The sequence below is a fragment of the Melozone crissalis genome, unplaced genomic scaffold (assembly GCF_028551555.1).
Source record: "Melozone crissalis strain CALT ecotype California unplaced genomic scaffold, PUWL_Pcris_2 ptg000042l_1, whole genome shotgun sequence".
NCBI lineage: Eukaryota > Metazoa > Chordata > Aves > Passeriformes > Passerellidae > Melozone > Melozone crissalis.
In genome coordinates, this window is record NW_026535820.1 from 51747581 (window position 1) to 51769397 (window position 21817).

At 41.3% G+C, this 21817-nt stretch overlaps 2 protein-coding genes across 3 annotated transcripts in view; one reads left to right on the forward strand and one right to left on the reverse strand.

Moving 5' to 3' along the window:
• DROSHA (drosha ribonuclease III) overlaps positions 1-9326 on the reverse strand; it is a 72214-nt gene extending 62888 nt beyond the window's left edge. Inside the window, exons 1-5 of one of the 2 annotated variants that reach the window (XM_054284941.1) lie at positions 9285-9326; positions 5567-6424; positions 2479-2571; positions 1353-1584; positions 663-804 (exon numbers count right to left, since the gene is read on the reverse strand). In XM_054284941.1, the coding sequence (XP_054140916.1) occupies positions 663-804; positions 1353-1584; positions 2479-2571; positions 5567-6417 (1318 nt within the window). In that variant the 5' untranslated portion in view covers positions 6418-6424; positions 9285-9326. Of the gene's footprint in view, positions 1-662; positions 805-1352; positions 1585-2478; positions 2572-5566; positions 6425-7560; positions 7615-9284 lie in introns of those variants that run through there. The other variant, XM_054284942.1, reaches the window with a different exon arrangement.
• A 74-nt stretch (positions 9327-9400) lies between these two features.
• Positions 9401-21525, forward strand: CUNH5orf22 (chromosome unknown C5orf22 homolog). The gene is made up of 9 exons (XM_054284782.1): positions 9401-9511; positions 11927-12072; positions 13933-14082; positions 15994-16453; positions 17065-17127; positions 18106-18227; positions 19124-19190; positions 19751-19890; positions 21079-21525. The coding sequence occupies exons 1-9, from the start codon at positions 9401-9403 to the stop codon at positions 21209-21211; spliced, it is 1392 nt and encodes a 463-aa protein (XP_054140757.1). The 3' UTR covers positions 21212-21525.
• Positions 21526-21817: the final 292 nt, after the last annotated feature.

A 21817-nucleotide genomic window follows, 5' to 3' on the forward strand; every position in this document is an offset into this window, starting at 1 on the left:
ATTTTCACAAAACAAAGCAAGAAAAATAGCTTTCACTGATTTCTGAGGAGACAAATTGCTATAAAAACCTCTGGCCTGCTAATTCAACCAGTACTTCCTCAGTACTTGATGCTGCTGGATTTTCACTGTCAGAAGATCCATACAGGATCTTCACTGTATTTCACTGTCAGAAGATCCATATAGGTGGAACAAGATAATGCAGATGATGTATGTTATGAAAAGTGATACTTCTGCAGATGTCTGACCATACTAAGCAGAGTTGCACAACAAAAATACAATACTGAAGAAAATCTCAGATGTTTGCTTCTACAGCACAGAGTCTATCACCACTGCTCTTGCTCGCTCTTTAGAAATGTAAAACCAGGAGCTCCTTAAAGCCTCTCAAGTGCCATTCTCTGGACTATCTGATCATGCTCGGGGTGTTTCATGCCATGGAAGAAACTAGCATTTGGTAGTGCTCAGTGCTCCTTATTTCCCCCTAGGCTTTCTGGGTAAAGAATCTAGCCCTACTTCCATCAAAAGCTACAGTAAAACTCCCATGGATATGATATACAAAGGGGAGATTTAAAATGACTTACCAATGTTATTAAACACACAAAGCTGCCAAAACAGGTTAACTACAGATTAGTCAATTTCAGACCTTTGTCACCATTTCAGCCTACCTAAATCTTCATCCAGCTTGGTTTTTGGTGGCTCCCATGGTGGCCTGGCTGCTTTGGCCTTTGCCTGTCGCTTTCCTAACTCCTCGTCAAACTTCTCATACAGATCCCGGAGCTTGCTTGTTCCTACCACAGTAGAGTCCCCCTGTTAATAAAAAAAATTAGAACAACAACAGAACAAGAAAAGGACAGTGTTAAAATAGCACAAGAAGTCAACATCTATCAGCATTTCATGAAAAAACCCAAAAAGGTGGGAAAGACAGATCTTTCAGTGAAACATGGGAATACCTAATAAAGCTCTAGCATATTATTACATTTCTTCACCAGGTGAACTAGCAGAGAAATTATTTCATTTGCTGGTATAGCACTTCTAGCAAATTTGCAGGAATATATGGTGCTTGAGGCATTTTTGCTCACAGGTTAAACACAGGGTATAACAGGGAAAAAATAGATCTCTCCCCCGTGAAGACAAGAAAAAAGGTATGCCTCTTCCATGTACCACTTATCTGAATGCCAACAGACAGAAGGAACTGACAAAAACAAAGAACAACAACAAATGAAGCCCTAACAGGATTAAAAGACTGAGATGATTGGGAAGAGAGAAGAATTAAATGACACAAAATTATGATCCTGCTGAGAGGTTCATATTATAAAGGACTGTCTGCAGTCATTTTAGAGTTCTCGCTGACATACCACTTGATCCATAGGGTCATTGGAATAATAGTTTTCAGAATGGGTACAGCGAACCCAGACTGGCTTGAGCAATTCCTCATCTTCCTCTTCATTTTTTTCAGATGCATTCTCTTCTGATTCTTTGTCTTTGACAGCAGTGTAATTTTTCTCTTTACTGGAGCTCTGGTTCTCAGACCACCTTTCTCTGTCCTCCTCCCACCGGGTTCTCTTTCTCTCTCTGCTTGGAGACCGGCTTAGTGGGAGAAAGCAAACAAAAGCAATTCTCTTTATTATTTTAAAATGAAAACCAGTTTGCTTCAGATCAGTAAGTCATTCTATCATATACATTGTAGCAAAATCCAGTTGCCGCTCCAGTTTTTAAAGTTTTTTACTTTTGCACCATAAAGAGTACAAGAGTAATTTGTAGTTTTGAACTACTATAAAAATGACTTAAAATTTGATGTGCTTTTTATTTTAAGACATGTTCAATAAATAAAATAAAAAATATATGCCATTTTAAATTAAAATTCCTACTTGCACTCTAGGTGAATTCCTTTTAAGTTAGGAACTCATTGGTAAAAACTAAGTCACATCAGTCATAACTGGAAGTTACAGCAAGAAATTTCAAAGCACAGCCCACAAACTATTGGTATGACAAAAGAACTTGAGTTTTATTAAAAGGACTCTACAGAATCAACACTTTTGTTATTTTAACACACCTTTGAACAACACAAAGTGCATCACAAGAGTAATGCTTTTGAAAGAGGAGTAAGGAAACTACCTACTTTTTTTCATCTCCTCTGCCTACAAAACGAATAATGTTGCAAAATTTTCACCTTTCAGAAAGGAAAGCAATATAAGAAAAGCCTCTAAAAGATAATCTAGAATGACTCTAAATAATTTTGGTACTTTACAGACTAGAAGACTTAAGAGAAAGTCTTTAGGACACAGCAATGAAACTCCCTGTCTCCAGAGATTAATCCTGTTTCTAACTCTACAAGGTCTTGAGATAACTGGCATGTATCAGTAGATGATTATGAATTTAAGACACTCATCTTTTCTGGGTTTCACATGCATACACAAAACCTCACGTGAGTGGATGCACAGAGCCTCAAATGCTCATGAGACCACATGCAGCCTTCCTTACCTTCCTGCTCTCTTGTAATCCTTTTTGTAGGATCTGTCTGGTGATGGTGATCTTCTGCTGTCACGGTGCCGATGCCTCTCCCTCTCCCGCTCCCTTGAAAAGTTCAAAAAATGAGTTAAATGAGAAATCTGGCATTTCATACATTCTACACCTGAAAGGAACAGAACAGCAGCCTACGATCATGTTATACAAAATGACATCCACATGCCGACTGCTAAAAACCCAGATGTTCTTAACACTGACCTTCAAGAAACTTGTAAAAGACAGCCAAGCGTCCGTGTCCTCCCCCTTTGTCACAAAGCCAGCTCTCTCAATACTAGGGTTAATTCACACCATGCAGAGGTGACATCTATGAATTCCCCACGGGACTTCTTACCATTTTTCCTCTTCCCCTGTTATAAATGGCAAAGCAGCTGAGGGAGCTGGGGTTGTATTCCCTGGAGAAAAGGAGGCTCAGGGAAGACCTTGTTGCTCTCTACAGCTGCCTGAAAGGGGCATGTAGCCAGGTGAGGGTCAGCCTCTTCTGCCAAGTAACAAGCACAGAATGAGACAGCCTCAAGCTGCACTAGGGGAGATTTTATTTGGACAGCAGGAAAAATTTCTTCACCCAAAGGGTTATCAAGCAATGGAACAGCTGCCCAGGAAAGTGGTGGTATCATCATCCCTGAAGGCACTTTAAAGAAATGTAGGTGTGGCACTTAGGGACACAATTAAGTGGAGGAGTTAGCAGCATTAGGTCACCGGTTGGACTTGATGATCTTAAAGATGTTTTCCAACCTAAATGATTCCATGAAATTACTGTATTTATTAGGCAGGAAAGACCACACAGGCAGCTTTATACTCTGCTAACAGCTGGTAAGTCATTGTGCATCTGTTAAAACTTCTAGTCTGCTGATACACTAAGAATTATAAACAGGTGCCTCAAGTGGCTTGGTAGGTTAACAGAATATGTAAAAATTATTTATGGACATGTATATATGTTTGTTTCCACACTCATAATAGGAAACAATGCAAATTTACAAAGCAGAAAGTTCAGATAAATCATCTATAGTTTTTCCCCAGCCCCATTTATCCTTGTTTGTTGGTGTCTTGTTCAGGCATGGATTTCCATCTTCAGAGAGAGCGTACTCTATGCCATCTAATTTGCTTGAGAGACAGATGCTGCACAAAAAAATCAACCTCAAGTCTGGCAAACAGTTCTGAATCAAAATAAGTGGATACATTATCAAGTAGGTCTGGAAGCTGTTGGCCTAAAGCCGCAATCCAAAAGTGTTTGAGAAAGAAGCTACTGAAAACATGCATTTTTAAAACTTAAAACTGAAGTTTGAAATTATGCAGAAAAAAGGAGAAAACTCCACAAGCATGTCATACAGAAAAGGACAGTGTCTTAATGCCAGTTGCATTCAGTTCTACAAAAATCCTTTTTCAAAAATCAAAGTAAACTTACTGAGTGTAAGGCTGGTGTGGTTTTTTTTGAACACAGGTGTCTTAAAGTTCTGTAATTAAGTCGCTGCATATCTAAATCAAAAGGGCTTCACTAACGCAGGCTTTATGTGCAAATTCATGTTTTACAGGTGGTATAAAAAAATTCTGAGCTTTTAAAATTAAGAGCATGTGATCCAGGAACCCTGATAAATACTTTACTTTCCAGTAGCTCTTTGAATATTTTGGCAAAGCTCATTAGACACATAAAGGGCTACACACAGAACAAATCTAAGACATGAGAAAGATTTAACTGATGATGGTTTGCTCTAAAACACACCACAGCAGATTACATCAGGTCAGCGCATAATTTCCAAGCTATTTGTGTCCATGAAGAAGAGGGAGAGACATTTCGTGATAAATCCCAAAAGAAGTAGTGCACAGTCTGAATGACATCAGTGAAATCTACAACTCACCCATACCCATTTTCACCTCAGTCCTCTTGAGATCATGGGTTGGCTTGCTGAGGTTTTTACTCTGAACATAGCATGCTCTTCACTAAAACACCTTACTGAAAGGATTAGCTATGGGCCCCTATCAGACTATAAACCTCACTAAGTCAGTATTCTCTGCAAATACAAGGCTTACTGAAAGAAAGTATCACCTGGCACCCTAACTCTGGTTTCTAAATCTTGAAATCTGAAGTGCTGGGGGTTAATTGTTTGGAAGACTCAACCTTCCATAGTTTTAGAGTACCAACTCTATTTTCCTGCCACATGTGCATAAATTTCTAAGGTAAATATGTTGAGCACTGTTGCAGTGTGAGCCTACTTCCTGTTTTACTTCCCAGGTGTGGCAATACCTCTCTCCCTTCCCCCTCACCTCCTTGCTGAGTGAGTTCTGTCAATCAGTCTTAACATTACAGCAAGGCCATCATGTAGTTGGTCAAGTTTGAAAGATGCCCCCAGGCCTGGGGTCATAGGCCCGTCTATGTGTCCCTAGTTCCCTGAGAACCTCCTCCTCCCACCTGGTTGGTGCTCACCTGTCCCTTCCCCTCTCCCTGTTCCTGGGCTTAAATTCAGCCAGGACCATGCGGTGAGTATTCTGTTGGAGCTGTTACCAAGATTCAGATGTCTGTGACCATGGAATAAAACTCTGGATCAAACCCTCTGCAGAATCCATCTCCTTTTCCTCTTCACCATCGCCTGAAGCCCTTCCACCTGAGGTAAACTAAGTTTCTACAAGCCTGGGTTTGTTTCAGTGCCCAGCTGCAACATCCAGCCAGCCAAAAGTGTATCTGAGGTGAAACACCACAGTTGCCGCCTTTGGCCCAGAAGCAAAGGTCAGATGAGCCCAGGCACAATCTACCTGCTAATACTGGGATCTTATTCCAATAGAGCACTACTCAACAATCCACTCAGTGGGATGCAACAAAGCTCTTGTTTGAAAACTATCTTTGTGGACAAGAGCAACAAGTCTGCCAGCTCACAGCCGTGAGGCAAAGCAGTGCACCTGGAAGGTGTCTAAACAGTAATTTTGCCATGAGACCTGACTACTGGCTACTTCCCGAGCTAGAGGGACGAACAAGGGTAAGGCAAGAACACTGATGCAAACACATACCGCTGATGACATCTCCCCCCTGCAGGCAGAGGCAGATAAGAGTTACCTGTTTCGCTCATAACTTCTGTGATGAGGCGATATCCTTCCTCTGTCATAATCCGCGCGGTGCCGACTGCTCTCCTGCCTCCTCCTATCCGGGCTGCGGCCGCGATCCCGACGATCGCCGTGGTTGGCGGAGCGGTGCCTGTCGCCGTGCATGTGCCCGTGCTCGCGGTGCCGGTGCTCATCGTAGTGCTTGCTCCTGTCCGGGGAGCGCCGCTCGCTCTGGGCCTTCTCTGCCTGGTACTGCCCCGTGTGCCGGAAGTGGCTGCTGCCGGCACTGCTGCTGGCAGCGCTGCTCGGGAAGGAGCCGGAGCTGTGCTGGTAGCTGCTGAAGCTGGGCGGCGGGAAGGACTGCTGCGAGTACCCCGCCGAGTACACGGGCTGGTAGCTGACCTGCTGCGGCATGACCGGTGGCGGGGGAGGGTGCGGTACTGTGGGGGGAGGCATCATGTAAGGAAAGGTGCTTTGTCCAGCAGGTGTTCCTGGCACAGGAGTGTTGCTAGGGTTTGGCACTGGTGGAGGAGCGGGAGGGAAACACGGAGGCACTGGGAAGCTCTGCCGCATCTGGTGGTTTGGAAACGGTGGCCTCATGGGACATTGGCTGATGGGATTTTGCGTGGAAGGGGGCACTGGAGGAGGATAGGGCACAAAGTCTGGCCTGGGAGGCATGTACCCGGTGGCAGGAGGGTTGGAGTAGGTTGTCGGAGGGGCGGTTTGCTGCTCATACTGGTACTGCACGGAGGGCTGCTGTGGGTGAAGCTGCCGCAGGTTCTGAGGGCGGTAGGTCTGTGTTGAAGTTCTTGCTCCTGGTCCCCCCTGGCCACGGGGACATCCTCGCCCAGAATGGAAAGACATGGCTCACCTTTATTGAGGAGAATAAAAATCCAGAGTCACATAATTTTTCTAATATGTCCTCAATGCATCTGCAGGAGCTACTCCTGAAGTGCTGAAACTGCAGTTTCCTTTAACAGAAGCAGTAAATGATATCCACTTCCACTGGGAGCTTTGTGCTCCTCAGACCTTTAGTGCAGGCCTTTTATGCCCCCTTTGATTCCTTCAAGCCTCTAATCCATGAAAGCACTTACTGTCTTCAAGCCAGAACCCAAGCTGGATCATGCTTTACGAGTAAGGGCAATGTAATTTCAACAAATTCTTGTTTTGATGACAGGTCAAGGATACAAGCACCTCCACCAGTACTTCGACACTTTGATATAAAACCTCTGGATACCCCACACCAAAGAAATCACTCATTACTAATAGCTGCAGTAGTCATCCAAAGTTGCATAACAAAGAGTTCTCCCTAGAACACAATTCTAAACTTTGGGCAGAATGACTTGACTAATGCCTCACTGCATGCCACCTGGCCCAACAAATCATGTAAATTTTTAAATTAAATACTAGCAATTTACACTCACTATTGAGTCTCCAATGTACTAAAGGACTGAATTCAACAGACTCTTAAAATTGTTTTAAGTGAACTAGTTATATTTTTATAGAAAAACAGGTTACACATCTTATAGGTTATGAAAAGAAATCATGTAGACTGTGCTATTCTTTAATTTCTGTTGAAATAAATGATTCCAAATAAATCCCCCAACGGCCTTCTTGGCCCTGCTACCCTTGAGAAACTATCACTGCTTAAAGTAGGCTTAAGTGTTGTGGAAAACTAGGCATGTATTTAAGGCATTAACATTTATAAATGAAAGCACTGTGCTTCATTAAAGTTTAAATTGATTCTTTAATAACAATGTTAAGTTTCAAAACATGAAAACAGGGGAAAAACACTAAAGGAAATCTACGGTTGGAATGGAAGGAGAGGTGAAAAAAATGACCCAAGCACTTCCAGAAGTCAAATCCTGTTTTCTGTAATGGAAAGTGAGAAAGAAAGGGGAGACATACATACACACAATTGGAAAGATGACCAGAAAAAGGAAATAAAGCCTCCCTTTTACTGAGGCTTTGCTGATGCTGAAGTACATGCACAGAACATTCTCCCACCTGCTATAGTGCAACATGGCCAACCTGGACTGCTCAGAGCACTGCTCTCAGCTGCATCCTGGTGACACTGCAATAAAAGAAGCATTTTCTGAGCATTTTCTCTCAGCACTTGCTGAGAGAAAGCAGACAGCTGCTGGTGCACTGGAGGGAGAAAGGAAAAGAAACACAGAGGAAAAGGACTGATATCAAAGAGGAGGAACCAAGAGGACTCTTACGCATGCAGGGCTTAGTGGAAGTAACTGGAATTTGTAGGGGTCTTTCCCCCTGCAGAACAACCAAGGGCAAATGTGAGTGAGAATCCCACACTTTGAGGAGACAGCAGCCATGATGGTATAAAGCCACTTGTTCCTTCCAGTCAGCCTGTACCTGCTCAGTACCCTCCGATATTGTAAGGGCTCTCAAAAAAAAAAAAAAAAAAGCCACTGCAAACCAGGGGAGCAAAAAAGAAAGTCAATGTCCATTTTGTGTGGCAATAGGGCACCCCTTTGGTATCACTAATTATAATCCATCAGATGCTGAATTACTTTTGCTTTGGTTCTCCTGTTGTGCTCTTACACAGCTCAGGCTTGCAACAGAAGACTGTTCTAGGCTTTGCTAACGTTCACATACACATTTTATTTAAACAGGCTGTACCACAGTGCTTTGTCTTTAGGTGTGCTCCTTTCTAACTCGTCACAGCATTCAAACAAAGGGTCTTGTTTATCAGCTCTCAGGTCTGCCTGACACCAGAGAACTGCACTTGTTCTACCACTTCAATTTCAGTCCTTCAGGAATGCACAGAATCACAACTGTGATCGAAGAAGAAAAAAGATTCAAGAAGACAAGAAACTATTTTACATGCCCAAATTATTTTAAAGCTCCATCTGCTGCAAACTCAAGTCCCATTCAACTTTCATTTAAAGTTAAGTAAGTTCGAAAACACAGAAAAGGGCAAATTCCCCTTCCCCTGTCACCTAAAGAGGAATTTTATTGCACTGACGGGAGCCATTGCATTCTAAAGCAGCACCGGTCCCCTAAAAAACACTGAATAAACTCGCCTCTCCCTGCAGATGCCCTGCTGAGAGGAACAGGGCACTGACACATGGAGAAGAAAGCACTGCAGGTGACATCATCAACGTCTGCAAGTGTCTAAGAGAGGGAATCAAAGAGGATGGAGGCCGGCTTGAGTGAATGGGCACAAGAGCGAATGGGCAGAAACTGATGCACAGGAAGTTCCACCTGAAGCTGAGGAAGAACTTCTCTAAGTGTGCGGCTGCCCGCGCACCGAACGGATTCCACAGAGAGGCAGCGGAGTCTCCCTCACCGGAGATATTCAAGAGCTGTCTGGACACAATCCTATGCCATGTGCTCTGGGATGACCCTGCTGGAGCAGGGAGATTGGACCCGATGACCACTGTGGTCCCTTCCGATCTGACCCATCCAGCGCCACCCGGCCTCACCCCACCGCCGCCCCTCGACGGCCCGGGGGCCGGGGGCACGGAGCCGCTGAGCCGCCCCCGGCCGGGCCCCACTCCGGGCTCTGCTCGGCCGCACGGCCCCACCAGCCCGACCCCGCCAGCCCCGCGGAGCCGCCGCGCTCCGACCCCGGGACCGCGCTCCCGACCCCGGGACCGCGCCCCCGCCACACCACGGCCGCGACCCCTGCGGAGCCCCGCGAGCAGCGCGGAGCGGCCCCAAGGCGGCCCCGCCGCCCCTCGCCGCGCAGCCCGGCACGCCGAGCCCACCTGGCGCCCCCGCCGCCGCCGAGGCCAGCGCCGCCCGCAGCGCCCCGGCTCCGGAACAGGAAAGCGGTGGGAGGCGCTGCGGGCGGAAGCGCCGCCCGCCCGAGGGGAGCGGCGGCATGAGCGGAGCGGAGCCGGGCCCGGGGCCCGGCGGTGCCGCCCTGCCCGGCGCGGCCTCTCGGCGGCATTACCCGGCCCTGCCCGTGTGGGTGGTGGAGGACCACCAGGACGTGAGTGCCCCGCGCTGGGCTGCCGAGCGATGGGGAGTCCCCCGGGTGGGGCATGGGGAGCGGTTTCGTTTCCTCCTGTTTGTGTGAGTTTGTTGGTGGGTTTCTCCGCGGCGCGGATGGAAGCCAAGAGAAGTGCCCGGTGCGCTCACCGGCGGCCTCTCCGGGAATTGCGCTTTCCCGTCTTGTGTGCGGGTTCTCCGGGCGCTTCCTTGGGAACGGCCCTCCCCTCCGCAGCCGCGCACAAACCCTAGCTAGAACTGCCTTCCCTTCCGCTGCTGAAACATCAATGAACTTCAGCGCCCAGCTGACCTGATTTTCCTTCCCGATTCAGCGACTGAGCTACTTATTGCCATGATCGCATTTTGGCATCTTTTAAAGCCAACATTGTTGAATGGTATTTTGTCTTCTTTGTATCATAGATTGCTGTGATTTAAAGGAGATAATACCTACGTTATACTGCTGTTATAATTTGCCATCTATTAGTGGAGTGCTTGGAAACTCAACCCTACCCAGTGTATGGCATGTCAGCAGAGGATAAGTAAATATAATCCCATCCCAGCTAGTAGATTGACTCCCACTTGACGAGAAATGTTAAAAATAAGGAGCTATGCTTTTTTTTCGTGGAGTCTTTGAAAAAGGAAGTGAAAGAGGAATTGCTTTTGGACTGCTGCATCTGGTTTCTCATGAGGTTTTTTATAATAGCATAAACTGAGGCTTTAATCCTAAAATAACAGATTCTTTACTAGATTCTTTCCAAAGATAAAATGTTAGTGTAGTAAAGTTTATTAAAGACAATAATTTTACAGATTTGAAGTACTTTAATACAATTCATTTTTGCTAAGACTCAGTGACTATGTGATGCTGTGACAGCTGGTTTTTCTTGGTAGCCAAGGACTTGGAGTGTCACTGTGATACGAATTCTGACATAATGCTTCTTAATGGTCCTTCTTTGTTTTAGTCTCTATATTTCTTTTTTTAATTAGCTTAAAGTTCTATTAATACTATATATTTAATTTAAAATGTTTTCATTGTAGGAATGTGGATGAATTGGTCTATCTTGCATAAAACATAAATGGCTTTTTGTCCCAAAGTGTAAGAACTTCACAGAAAATTTTATACTTTATATCAGCCTTGCTGACAGTGATGTTCCTCCAGAGCAAGTTGTCAGTAGCTTCATCATGCATGGATTAATACTAACAGCAATTTGTTCTAATCCAAATCAGGAGAGCTTGCAAGGTTAGAGAACTTACAAGTCTCTCTTGTCTCTTGCAGTCGGTAGTTGCACTTACCTGAGGTAAAGCTTCAATTTTAATTGTAAATACTGTAGGTTGTTTAGTAGGCCAGATTGCTTCTTTTTTACAAAGAAGTAAAAGCCATGGGTCAGGGAACCCATGTTGGTTTTAGTCTTTTCTTATCTACTATTGCAATAATATTAATATGTTTTATGGTTATGCCTATGCAGTATGCAGGGTTTGTCATCTTAATCAGTTTTATGCCAAAAAAGTAGATCAGTTGCTGTGGTAATGCAGAGGTCACACATAATTTTTGTTGCTTTTTACAGTCTTCACATTCCCTGTATAATAGGGCTGTGATTCACAACCCTTGATGAATTTGCTCTGGTAGCCAAGGCAGTTGATGCCTTCTAACTGTGGAAGAGACTCTGTGTACTGCAGCTCCAAGAGGAATCAGCCATCAGTTTTCTCATTTTTACCACCCTATGTTATTGCAGTGCAGTGGTTTGCTGTGCTGTAAATTGGTGAGTTGCCTCATCTGTTTTTCACACTTCTGAGTGAAGAACTTCAGCAGGGAATAAAGTTGGGCAGTTGAGAAAGGTGGTCTCTATTGCAAACAGTCATGGAGGGATTAGGAATTAATTCTTCAAGAGGAGTAGGTTTAATGGTCAGCTAAATTTTAAATCATGGTGGGGTCAGTTTTCAATCTGTATCACTTAACTTATAAGGAGCAAACTGTTTTTATCTCCATAGCACCAGTGCATGGTGAGGAAGCTTTATATAATGGAGAAAGAAGTACACAGTCAATGATCTGCAGAAGAGGAAAGGCATTCCTGAGTCTTAGTTGTAAATGGAAAAATAACCTCAAACATCTAGGAATTGAGTTGAATGGCTAGTGAGAAGAGCTGCTGCAAGCAAGACATCCTATAAAGAAGGGAAAAGGGTGTAAAGCTGTGACTCTTCAGCAATTTTTCATCTGGAACACTTGGACTTAAATAATGATTACTGTTCATGAGTTGTCTTGCCACTGGAGTTATTTCCCCTTTGTATTGTATTCTGTTTCCTCCTCCCTCTAATCCAAATTTAAAGGAACTAAAGTGGTACTGGTGGTTTTGCTGCTAAAGCTGTTGCATTTTTCAGCCCACTGGCTATCATTAAAATGTTTTTGTTTCTGTTGCTTTAGGTGCTGCCTTTCATTTATCGTGCCATTGGCTCAAAGCATCTTCCTGCCAGTAACATCAGTTTTGTTCATCTTGATTCCCATCCAGACCTTCTTATTCCTGTGAATATGCCTGCAGACACAGTATTTGACAAAGAAGCTCTTTTTAGGTATGTCCTGGGTACTGCATCAGAGTAGACTTTAATTCTTGCTGCCTTTGATTCACACTGAATATTGCTATGGCTGCCTAGGAAGGAACAAAAGAGATATAAGTCAAATTCAAGTTGTATCTTCTTTCTTTTCATTTTTGCTGAAACTTTATTTTTAATGGCAAAAGTTTCCTTGCATATCAAGCAATTTAAGATATATGAGTTTGCTTTGTGTATTGGCTCAGCAGTGTATGATGGTATTATCCCAAGTAGTTCCTCTGGATAACAGGAAAGCACTTTGCATGGATGCTTTGTCTGAAAAGCTCTAGCTATTAAACAGTCTTTCTCTCTTCACACTGAATAACTGACTTTGAGATTGAAATAACACATCCTTTGTTGGTAAGCTGAATATGTGAAGTAGAACAAGATGTTCCTATTGCAATCATAAAGAACACTATTTTCCCCACCTAAGGTAGATAGGTAATAAGCCACTATGGTCTCTGCTATTTTCTTGCTCTTCCTGTTTTAAAATAAATAAATGTTTATTTTAAAATTTATATTTTTAAATAAAATTTAAAAATAAATAAACAGTATTTAAAATACTGTTTGCATCAGTATTATGGTGATTTACAGCAATTACAAGCTGATGCATTTGATATACTTGAATCACCTTAGCCAGAGTCAATATTTTGTTCTCTTTATTGGATGAATAAAAGGTTTTGTGGACTCTATCACAAAATCATTGAATGCTTTGGGTTGGAAGGAACCTTAAAGATCATTTAGTTCCAACTCCCCTTCCATGGGCAAGGACACTTTCCACTAGACCTGGTTGCTTAGTCCCCATCCCACCTGGCCTTGAACACTTCTGGCCATGGGTTACCTACAACCGTTTGGACAGCCCGTGTGTCTCACCACACTCACAATGAAGAATTTCTTCCTAATATCTAATCTAAACACACTCTCTTTCAGTTTAAACCTTTGTCCTATGACTGCATACCCTTGTAAAAAGTCCCTGTCCAGCTTTCTTGTAGTTCCTTTTGAGGTATTGGAAGGTACTATAAGGTCTCTGTGCAGCCTTCAGGCTGAACAACCCCAACCCTCTCAACCTGTCCTCACAGGAAAGGCATTCCAGCCCTCTGATCATCTTGGTGGTTCTCTGGACCATGTAATTGTTATGTGGGGGGCCCAGGCCTGGATGCAGCACTCCAGGTGTGTGGTTTCACAAGAGCAGAATATGGGGGAAGAATCCCCTCCTGTGACCTGCTCATCATGCTTCTTTTGCTGCAGCCCAGGATACAGCTGGCATCATACACCTAAAAAAATAGGGTCTTGATAATGAGGAAAGATATTAATCCTGTGGATATGGATTGACTCACTTTAATTATTGGGATGATATTTAAAATACACTTGGAGCAGTTTACAATAAAACAGTCGTGAGGTCAGTTTGAGGTTATTTACAACAAAGTTGATGATGTTCCTTGCACTTTCCTCTGTCTGATGTATCAAGAGATAAAGGGCATAGAATCACAGAATCAGTAAGGTTGGAAAGGCCTTTAAGATTATCAAGTCCAGCCATTAACCTAACACTGCCAGGTCCACCACTAAGGAGTTTATAATCAAAGTGCCACTCCAAGAGTGAAGCAAATTCCACTGTAGGTCTGAACTTCTTTATACCTACTACAGACATTCTTGTTTTGTCTCATGAATAAAGATTTCCGTCTTTTTCTTTCTTTGTTGATGTTACCCTTACATTGGAGTACTAGTTTTAGATGATTTGCATGGAGGCCTTCAAGATGTGGAAGATGTTTGTGGTGTTGTTGACCATTTTTATTCATAGGGAAAGTAACATTGCTATCTTCTGTCTTTCTCTACTGATTACAGTGAATTAAGTATTGAAAACTGGATTATGCCTGCTGTTTATGCTGGCCATATTTCTCAAGTAGTGTGGCTTCACCCACGCTGGGCTCAGCAGATCTCAGAAGGGAAACACAGTTTTCTGGTTGGGAAAGATGTATCAACAACAACTATCAGGTAAATTGTCTGATGACATATACTAGTAATATAAAAGCCATCTCCATTGCTTTTCACTGGATTTTTTTTTGTTTTCTTGGATAAAGATGAACATTTAATTTGTATTTGTAATTTCCTTAGAACCTAATGCAGTTACTCTTGTATCAACTTAGTCTTTGGTCTAACTAGTAAAATTGTTATTTGGTATCAGCCATGACTGTTTTTCTGGTGTGGAGCGGGTTTTTTTGTTTGTTTGGAGTTTTTTTGGTTTTGGAAGTTGATCTAGTTAAGCACTGAAACAGGCACTCAGATAGTGAATTCTCCATCATTTGATAAAGGACAATTCACCTGAGCAGCTTCACCTAGCTTTGAAGTCAGTTCTGCTTTGATCAGATGATTGACTAGAAACCTCCAGTTGTCTCTTTGAATCTTAATTATTCTGTGATTCAAGTTTGAATCAGAGCCCCTTATCATTCTACAGGATGCAGTCCATAATAATTTTGCACTCACCATATTCACAGTGTTGGGATTTTGTGCAGCTTTAGGGGATATTTGTAAGTCATGTCTCTTGTGAGCATAGCAAAATAAATCTTTTGAAGCAAGTTTAACAGAAAACAGCAGAGAAATGCTTTGTTTTACCACCTTAAATAAAACACTTAAAGCTCTACAATTCTGAGTCTGAAGCCTAAAGGGAACCTAAATGAGTTTTTTTAAATAGCTAGTGCTTTCTGTTACGTTTAATCATTTAGCCTATATTTAAGCATAAGTCACGATGGCTCTCTCACTGGTGGCCTTAGCAGGCATGGAAACAACATTTCAGACTTCCTTTTGAACACATTTTCTTCAAGGTTCTAGGCTTACCAAAACCATGAAGGAAGAAAGGGAAAGAGTCCTCATAAATAGAAATGTCCTAAAAGTTTTGACGAGAAGAGATGGATAGGCAATAGATACAGCCTCATCATTAGTGGACACTAACGTACTATGAGCTCATGGTGAACCCTGCAGAATTTCTGGGAAGATGTACTGATTGCCTAGTCAACAAGATGGGGTTGTAATCCAGCCCCTGACCTTGACAAACTGAGGGTAATCCATCCACAAGACATTGGGGAACTGAACTTCAAATTTCTCCTGCTTAGGAAATGATTTGTCTTTGTGGTTGATTGATGGTGATACCCTCTACTCAAATAAGGCCTCATCACAAGCGAGCAGTTCACACTTCCTAATCTTATTTGTGATTTGAGTTTATGATGATTAAGGCTTAATGTACTGCAATGCAGGTTGAAAATCCTGTTCTTCAAATTTTCACTGTAAGCAGAAGTTTTAGTGTTGCTTTTGGCTGGTTAGTTGTTTTGTGGGATTTTGAAGTGGATTCAATTGATAGCTAGCTACTTATCCTCTAGTTACCATGTTTGTCACTTAGGGAATGTGTTGGGGTAAAAAAAAGTTAAATTCTACTTATGGATTTATAATATTGTACTTTCACTAAGTGTAAATATTTATGCATTTCAGGGCACTTCACAAACCCAACTATCATAATTTTCCCAGAAAATTACAAAACAAGACAAAAGCTTTGCAATCTTATGTGCCATAGTATCTTGTCAATTCTGGATGTTGTCTTTAAAATGCAATTCGATTTCAAATTAATCTCAGTAGCACATAAGGCATTATCTTTTTCTTATCCATTAAAACTTTGTAGGGCTATTATAATAAATATAGAGTGAATTTTAAATATTCCACAATAAAGAAGTAGAAAAAACTTTAATATAATTTAAACCTGAAGATTAAAAGAAATAATTTTGTCTACACAGTTTTATGGCTTTCATTAGCCATCAAACATCTTTTCATTCTTCTCTGGGTCCCTAAAGTATAAAATGCTTTTTCCTATGCTCTTTGCCAAAATGTGTATTAACTGGGATTTATTGTCAATTGTAGGGTTACAGGCACAGATAATTACTTCTTAAGTGATGGTCTTTATGTTCCTGCTGATCAGCTGGAAAACCAGAAGCCTTTAAATTTGCACGTCGTTCTCATCAATCCTACTGAATCATCAAACAGCAGTGAAGGAAGTGACGAAGTAGCCTCTGCTAAAAGACTGAAGCTAAATACAGATGACACAGCAAGTGCCACTTCTGCCTCTTCAGTGGCTCCTGCTGACTTTGATCACATCACCCAGAGTGTGAAAAAAAAGGAAATGCAAAATACAGGTGCCCTGAATGGGGCAGAAACTTCGGCAGAAGACTCATCTTCAAGCCATCTTAAAAACAGTGAATGCCCAATAAGGGACATTGCTAAAGATGTCTGCCAAGTACTGCAGAAGGGGGATGCATATGTTTTGGACATTGACTTAGATTTTTTTTCAGTTAAAAATCCATTTAAAGAAATGTACACACAGGTAAGTATGGAAATTGAGTAGCCTCATACCACTCACTAAAGAGTCCCAGCCCTAATATTTATGTCTATGGAGAAACTCTCATCTAAGCTAAATTAACAGATTAGCTGATCATGGTTAATGATTCATGGTAATATTTTAAAGAGGTATTTCCATTTTAAAGAAGTATTTCTAAGGGAATGTATGTGGTAAAAAATTTCAACCACCAAACAGGAGGAGTTTCTTATACTTGGTATCAATATTGAGTGTATGTTCAAACTCAGGGATATATTCAACTTCTGCTGTTTGCTTGGGACATAAAAGCTATGCTTGGGTTCCCAGAGATTACCTTCCAAATACCAACTGCAAGATTCATCGGGGGAGATGAGAGCCTTTGTCATTTTTTACCCTCTATAACCTGTGCTCAGAAAGCCATGATGGTATCAGGAGACTGCCTTTCAAAAGGCACAGTAGTGTTGATTATCCGAAGAGTGGTACCTTGTCCCGATGAAAGGCTGTTATTCTCATTATTGTCTGCCATACTAGAGTAGGGAAGTGATCTCTTTTGAAGGCTTTGAGGATTGGTTTTCTCATTTGAAGAGTCATTTTCTTACTGTTTTTTTTCTTTTTCAAAGACAGAATATGAGCTTTTGCAAGAGTTGTACAATTTCAAGAAGCCACATAAAAATGCAACAGAGGTATGATGCTTCCTTGTGGAACGTATGAAGGAATGATTCTTTTTGTTTACCCAATGAAAATGAGTTATGACAACAGGAAGGAACCTATCAAAGGTGCTTAATGAAGTGGGTTCACATTAAGCTATGCAGCCAAATGCTAATCAGCAGCATCTTAGATTTTTTTTTCTATTAAATGTTTTGTTTGAATATGTGAATTGCATAAATATTTAGTATGAGTGTCAAAAATTGTTTCTGTAAACAAAATGGTAATTGGCATGAAAGGAATGAAAACCTAATAAGTCACCAGCAAACTTGTTCTTTTTATAGTTTAACTGGGGTGGGGTGTTTCTTTTTGGGTTTTTTGGTGGCTGGTTCTTTTTTTCTTTTTTTTTATACCTCCCTCCAGGCTCTCCCATTCCTTCCCTTCTTGCTCGTTCTTGATAATCAGTGCTGTGATGAGTGTGTAATTGGTATTTCACCTTTTTGTTCAGATGTGGAAAGCATGGTATTATGCTAAGTACTGTAATGTACTTTTAATTTTATGTGCTGTGTACTTCTAAAACATGGAAATACAGCCTTTCATAATCTTGTCTGAACACTAAATACTGAGAGATTCAGCACATTTAATTATCACAAATAAGTGAAACCTAATTAATATGTGTGAATAAAAAAATAAAGAGACGTTGAATATTGGCAGATTGATTTTTATATTGCTTAGTTAACCAGGAATAAAAACAGGTACAGATTTAAAAGGTGGCTTTTTTAAATTTGTAGTGAGAAAATCAGGACAAAGTGAGATGATTTATTCTGAAGGTGTAAGAGTTTCTGCAGGCCTTTGTTATGATCCTCTTGAAAAGATGTGCTGTAGGAATGAGTCTGTTGTTTCTGATTCCCCACTTCCAGTAGGTCAATCATTACAGAAATTAAATCATAGGATAAGTCATGATGTTCTTACCTCTTTCTTTTCCCTAACATACTTTTGTGTATGCTTATTTAAAGGAAGACTTGCTGGATTGTGTTGAAAACCGTGTTCATCAGCTGGAAGATCTGGAAGCAGCATTTGCGGATTTGTGTGACACTGATGACGAAGAAACTCTACAGAAATGGGCTTCATATCCTGGGTAGGAGGTTTCTAAGAGGCCTAAATTGCAAATAGAAGCTTGAGAACTGATTAGTCCAGCATTTTGATAAGAGAGAAGGATAGGATCTGTGCAAGTATACGCTTTTTTCTTTAGTCCTAGAGGAGAAAGAGACAAAACAAAAGGAAAGGCAGTCTACTGTCTTCAGCACTATTGTAAGCTTTGGAAGCTCAGTCTTGTACAGCTTCATGCAAGTTTTGTTGTCTATGGGTGGAGGCATATTTGGTGACTAAAACCTTGGTCATCAGTGTGTAGCACAGCTCTCAAAAAAGGCAACAAACCGAGGAGGACATGGAGAAGCAGTTCTTTAGTGCTCCCAAAGGTTCTGCTTTCTTTGGAAAAATGGAAATTCATGGAACTGTACCTGAGCAACAGTCTCCACTAAACGTCTGAACTGCATCACTCCACTTTTAAACTAGATGTTTTCACATGAAAAGTTTTCAGGTGGAAAGAGACAGGGAAAGTCTGAGCTTTTCCTTGATAGGAAAATCACTAATTTTCCACATCAAATGCAGCAGTTACTGTACAACCTCTGTAACAGTGACAAGAAGTATTTTCTATAAAGTTCATATGACTTTTCAGCTGCAACAGCTTCTCTGCTCTGCAGATATACCCTAAAAGAAGCACAAGGAAGACTTGCCAGAGGCAGGTATAAATATAGGGGCTTTATAAGGAAGACCTGGTGAAACAGTACAATAATACTGATAATTTCTTTTTTTGCAAGTGCAGATGACAGAGGAGCAAATATCCTTTTCAAATCCTAGGCCTTCATTTTTTCTTCCTTCTTTTTTCCTCACCTTTTTCTTTTTCCTAGCCATTTAAGGTATATAAATGTTTCCAGCTGTTTGTAACAAATTTTGGTTTTGTTTTAACTCCAGAATGAAGCCACTTGTTCAACTAGTTCACAGTTTGAAAACCAGGATGGAAAGCCCAGACTATGAAATGGTAGGTGACAAAAGCAGAAAGCAGGCAGATGTCAAAAGCATGGCTTCAGCAGAGAGGGAGAGAGTCATACTTCCTTCCAGACTTGCTTCTTGATTCAGAACTTCCTGAGATTTTGGTAATTTTCCTCAGGTTTTATGTCTTATTACTCAGACCAGCTTTTCCTTTCAAAGCTGCTAAAATTCTAGCCTGCTTGTCTGTCTATATTTAGGCAGCTTTAGTGTGATCTCCCAGGACTGTGAAGACTTGGGCTGCATGCTGTGAGTGGAGGCTAAATTTCACCAGTCTGTTGGTCTCCTTTGTAGAACTTAAAATAAGGTACCTATTTTTAAAGTATCACAGCTATATTACCTTCAAGGACTGTAGCATACTCTGAATTCATTAGAAGAGGTACAGGGTGCTGGAGATAATGAAATAATCCATACAACCTCCAAAATTTTACTTGTTTAAGAGGTGCAAGTTACCTGATGGGCTAGGGATTGTATCCTAAAGACTTTCTTCATGCATAAGCTATATTGATAATTCATCAACAGAAATGAAATCTCTCTTTAATTTACCCACAGGTCCATCAGGCTGGTCTGACCTGTGATTACGTGGAGCTTCCTCACCATGTTAGCACTGAGGACGAAATTGAAGGCCTCATACAATCCATTAAAGTTCTACTCACAGATCTGCCCAAACCCACGCTGGTGACAGTTGCTCGGTAAGACTGTGCAGATATTTTGACTTCAAAATGTCTGGACTATGCTAAGGAAGCTAAATGATCCTGTCTGCATAGCACTAGTTCTGTTAAAGTGGAAGCCTGACAGTGCTTCAGCACAGGTTATATAAAGGCTGTGTTGAGGCCTTGTGTGTGTTGGGATTGATAGCTGTCACTGGAGTTCATACATCTCTACTTGTGGTACTTGAGCTAATTAGGATAAAGGTGGCTTGTGCTGAAACCCCACCTTCCTTACTCTCTTACTCTAGGGTTTGTTGCACTACACATAGGATTTCTTTTTTTCAGTGAAACTTTTGTTGGAATGAGTTTTCATCTAGTAGACTAAAAAGCATTTATATTCTTCAAAGTTCTAGTAAAACTTTATTATGGGGTAAAAGTTGGGCTTCCAGAACTGTAAAGGTTTTATTTAGAATAACAGAATGGAGTTTGAAGCCAGAGACCTGGGAGAACCAAAAACTGGCCTGAAAAAATCTAATTTGAAGACCACAGTGTGCCTCTTGACAAATTATTGCAATTTAATCAGTCAGAAATACTAATTGTGCTCTTAAAGCACCAGCAACAATAGCAGAAGCTGATATGAAGCTGGTTTTGGCAACAAAAACTAATATGGCTAATGCCTGCAAAAAAATAAAGTCTATTCCCTGGGCCAATTGCCGGGTTATTATCCACTGCTGTGGAGAAACCAGAATCATCTCTGTAGATCTTAACAGATAAAAAATTCAGGAAACCAGTTTTTACTTGTATCTGTTTGAAGTTCATTAATAGATACTGTAAAAAATGCTATATGCCAGGTATTGTGAAGATGTTTTTCAAGTTTTTCTGCCTACTTTACCAGTAGCATTTCAATTTCTTAATCTAAATTTTCTATGTGTCCTTTAATTGGATAATTTCTTTGAACTTTGACTGCCAGAGTGTTCTGTACCAGGTTCAGGAAGAGAGTAGAAGGAACAGGAAAGATTAGATCATGTTCCTGATCTGCTGCAGACTTTCTATTAAACTTAACATGTAGTGCTAAGAAGCACAGCACTATGCTTCAAAGGGATACTGGGAGGCAAAACTTGTTACAGTTTGAAAGAAGCTTCAGCCTAGCCACAGGGCATTGCAGGAGTACACAGTGTGGTTATGGTTGTGATATCTATATTCCCATGATTTTTCAATTTTTTTTTACAGATCAAGTTTGGATGATTACTGCCCTTCAGAGCAGGTTGACATCATTCAAGAGAAGGTTCTTGATTTACTGCGTTCTGTGTATGGCTCACTGGATGTGCACTTAGATTACTCAAGCACTTCATCTTCTTCGTGACCTTTCTTTGTGTGTTGCTGTCTATATAGAGGATTAATTTAAATTGTTCATTAGCTGTGATTGCAGGGTGAAGACTGCTGTTATTTCAGCAGGTGGCACTAGAACCCAAGCTGACCAAGCTAGGGTTTGAGTTGCATTGCTTTCTCCACTTTGGCTGCATCTGAACTGTTACCTGTTTGGCTTTGTAATTCTTATTTTTACTGTCTTGTTTCTTAAAATTGGTGCAAGAGAAACAACTTTTTGTCTATAAATTGAGGGGTTATGTCCCATTTCTTTGTGTCTGTAAAAGAAATAAAGTACATAATTTCTTAAAATCATTTTCTGTTATGTATGTTTTTTGTAATTTGTAACAGATTTGCTCCTGAGTTGTATTATGTCTTTTAAAAACTGGTCTTAAAAATGCCCTTAAAACTGTTGGTCTATGTAGTGATCTTTCCTATCTGTTGTGCTGGGATGACCCTCTCATTTCTCTAGAGCAGCTCATAGCTTCTGCCCCATCCATAGAATATCATTTATGTTTATTTTCTGTTTCACTAATGTCTTATTTTGCCTTAGAATATTGGTGGCTTAGGTAATACCCCTAATGTACAGACATTGGGCTTGGTA

Coding starts and splice junctions, on each gene's coding strand:
- CUNH5orf22 (XM_054284782.1), top strand. CDS start 9,401: ATGAGCGGAGCGGAGCCGGGCCCGGGGCCCGGCGGTGCCGCCCTGCCC. Junction 17,128..18,105: donor CACATAAAAATGCAACAGAG/GTATGATGCTTC, acceptor GCTTATTTAAAG/GAAGACTTGCTGGATTGTGT. Junction 19,191..19,750: donor AAAGCCCAGACTATGAAATG/GTAGGTGACAAA, acceptor ATTTACCCACAG/GTCCATCAGGCTGGTCTGAC.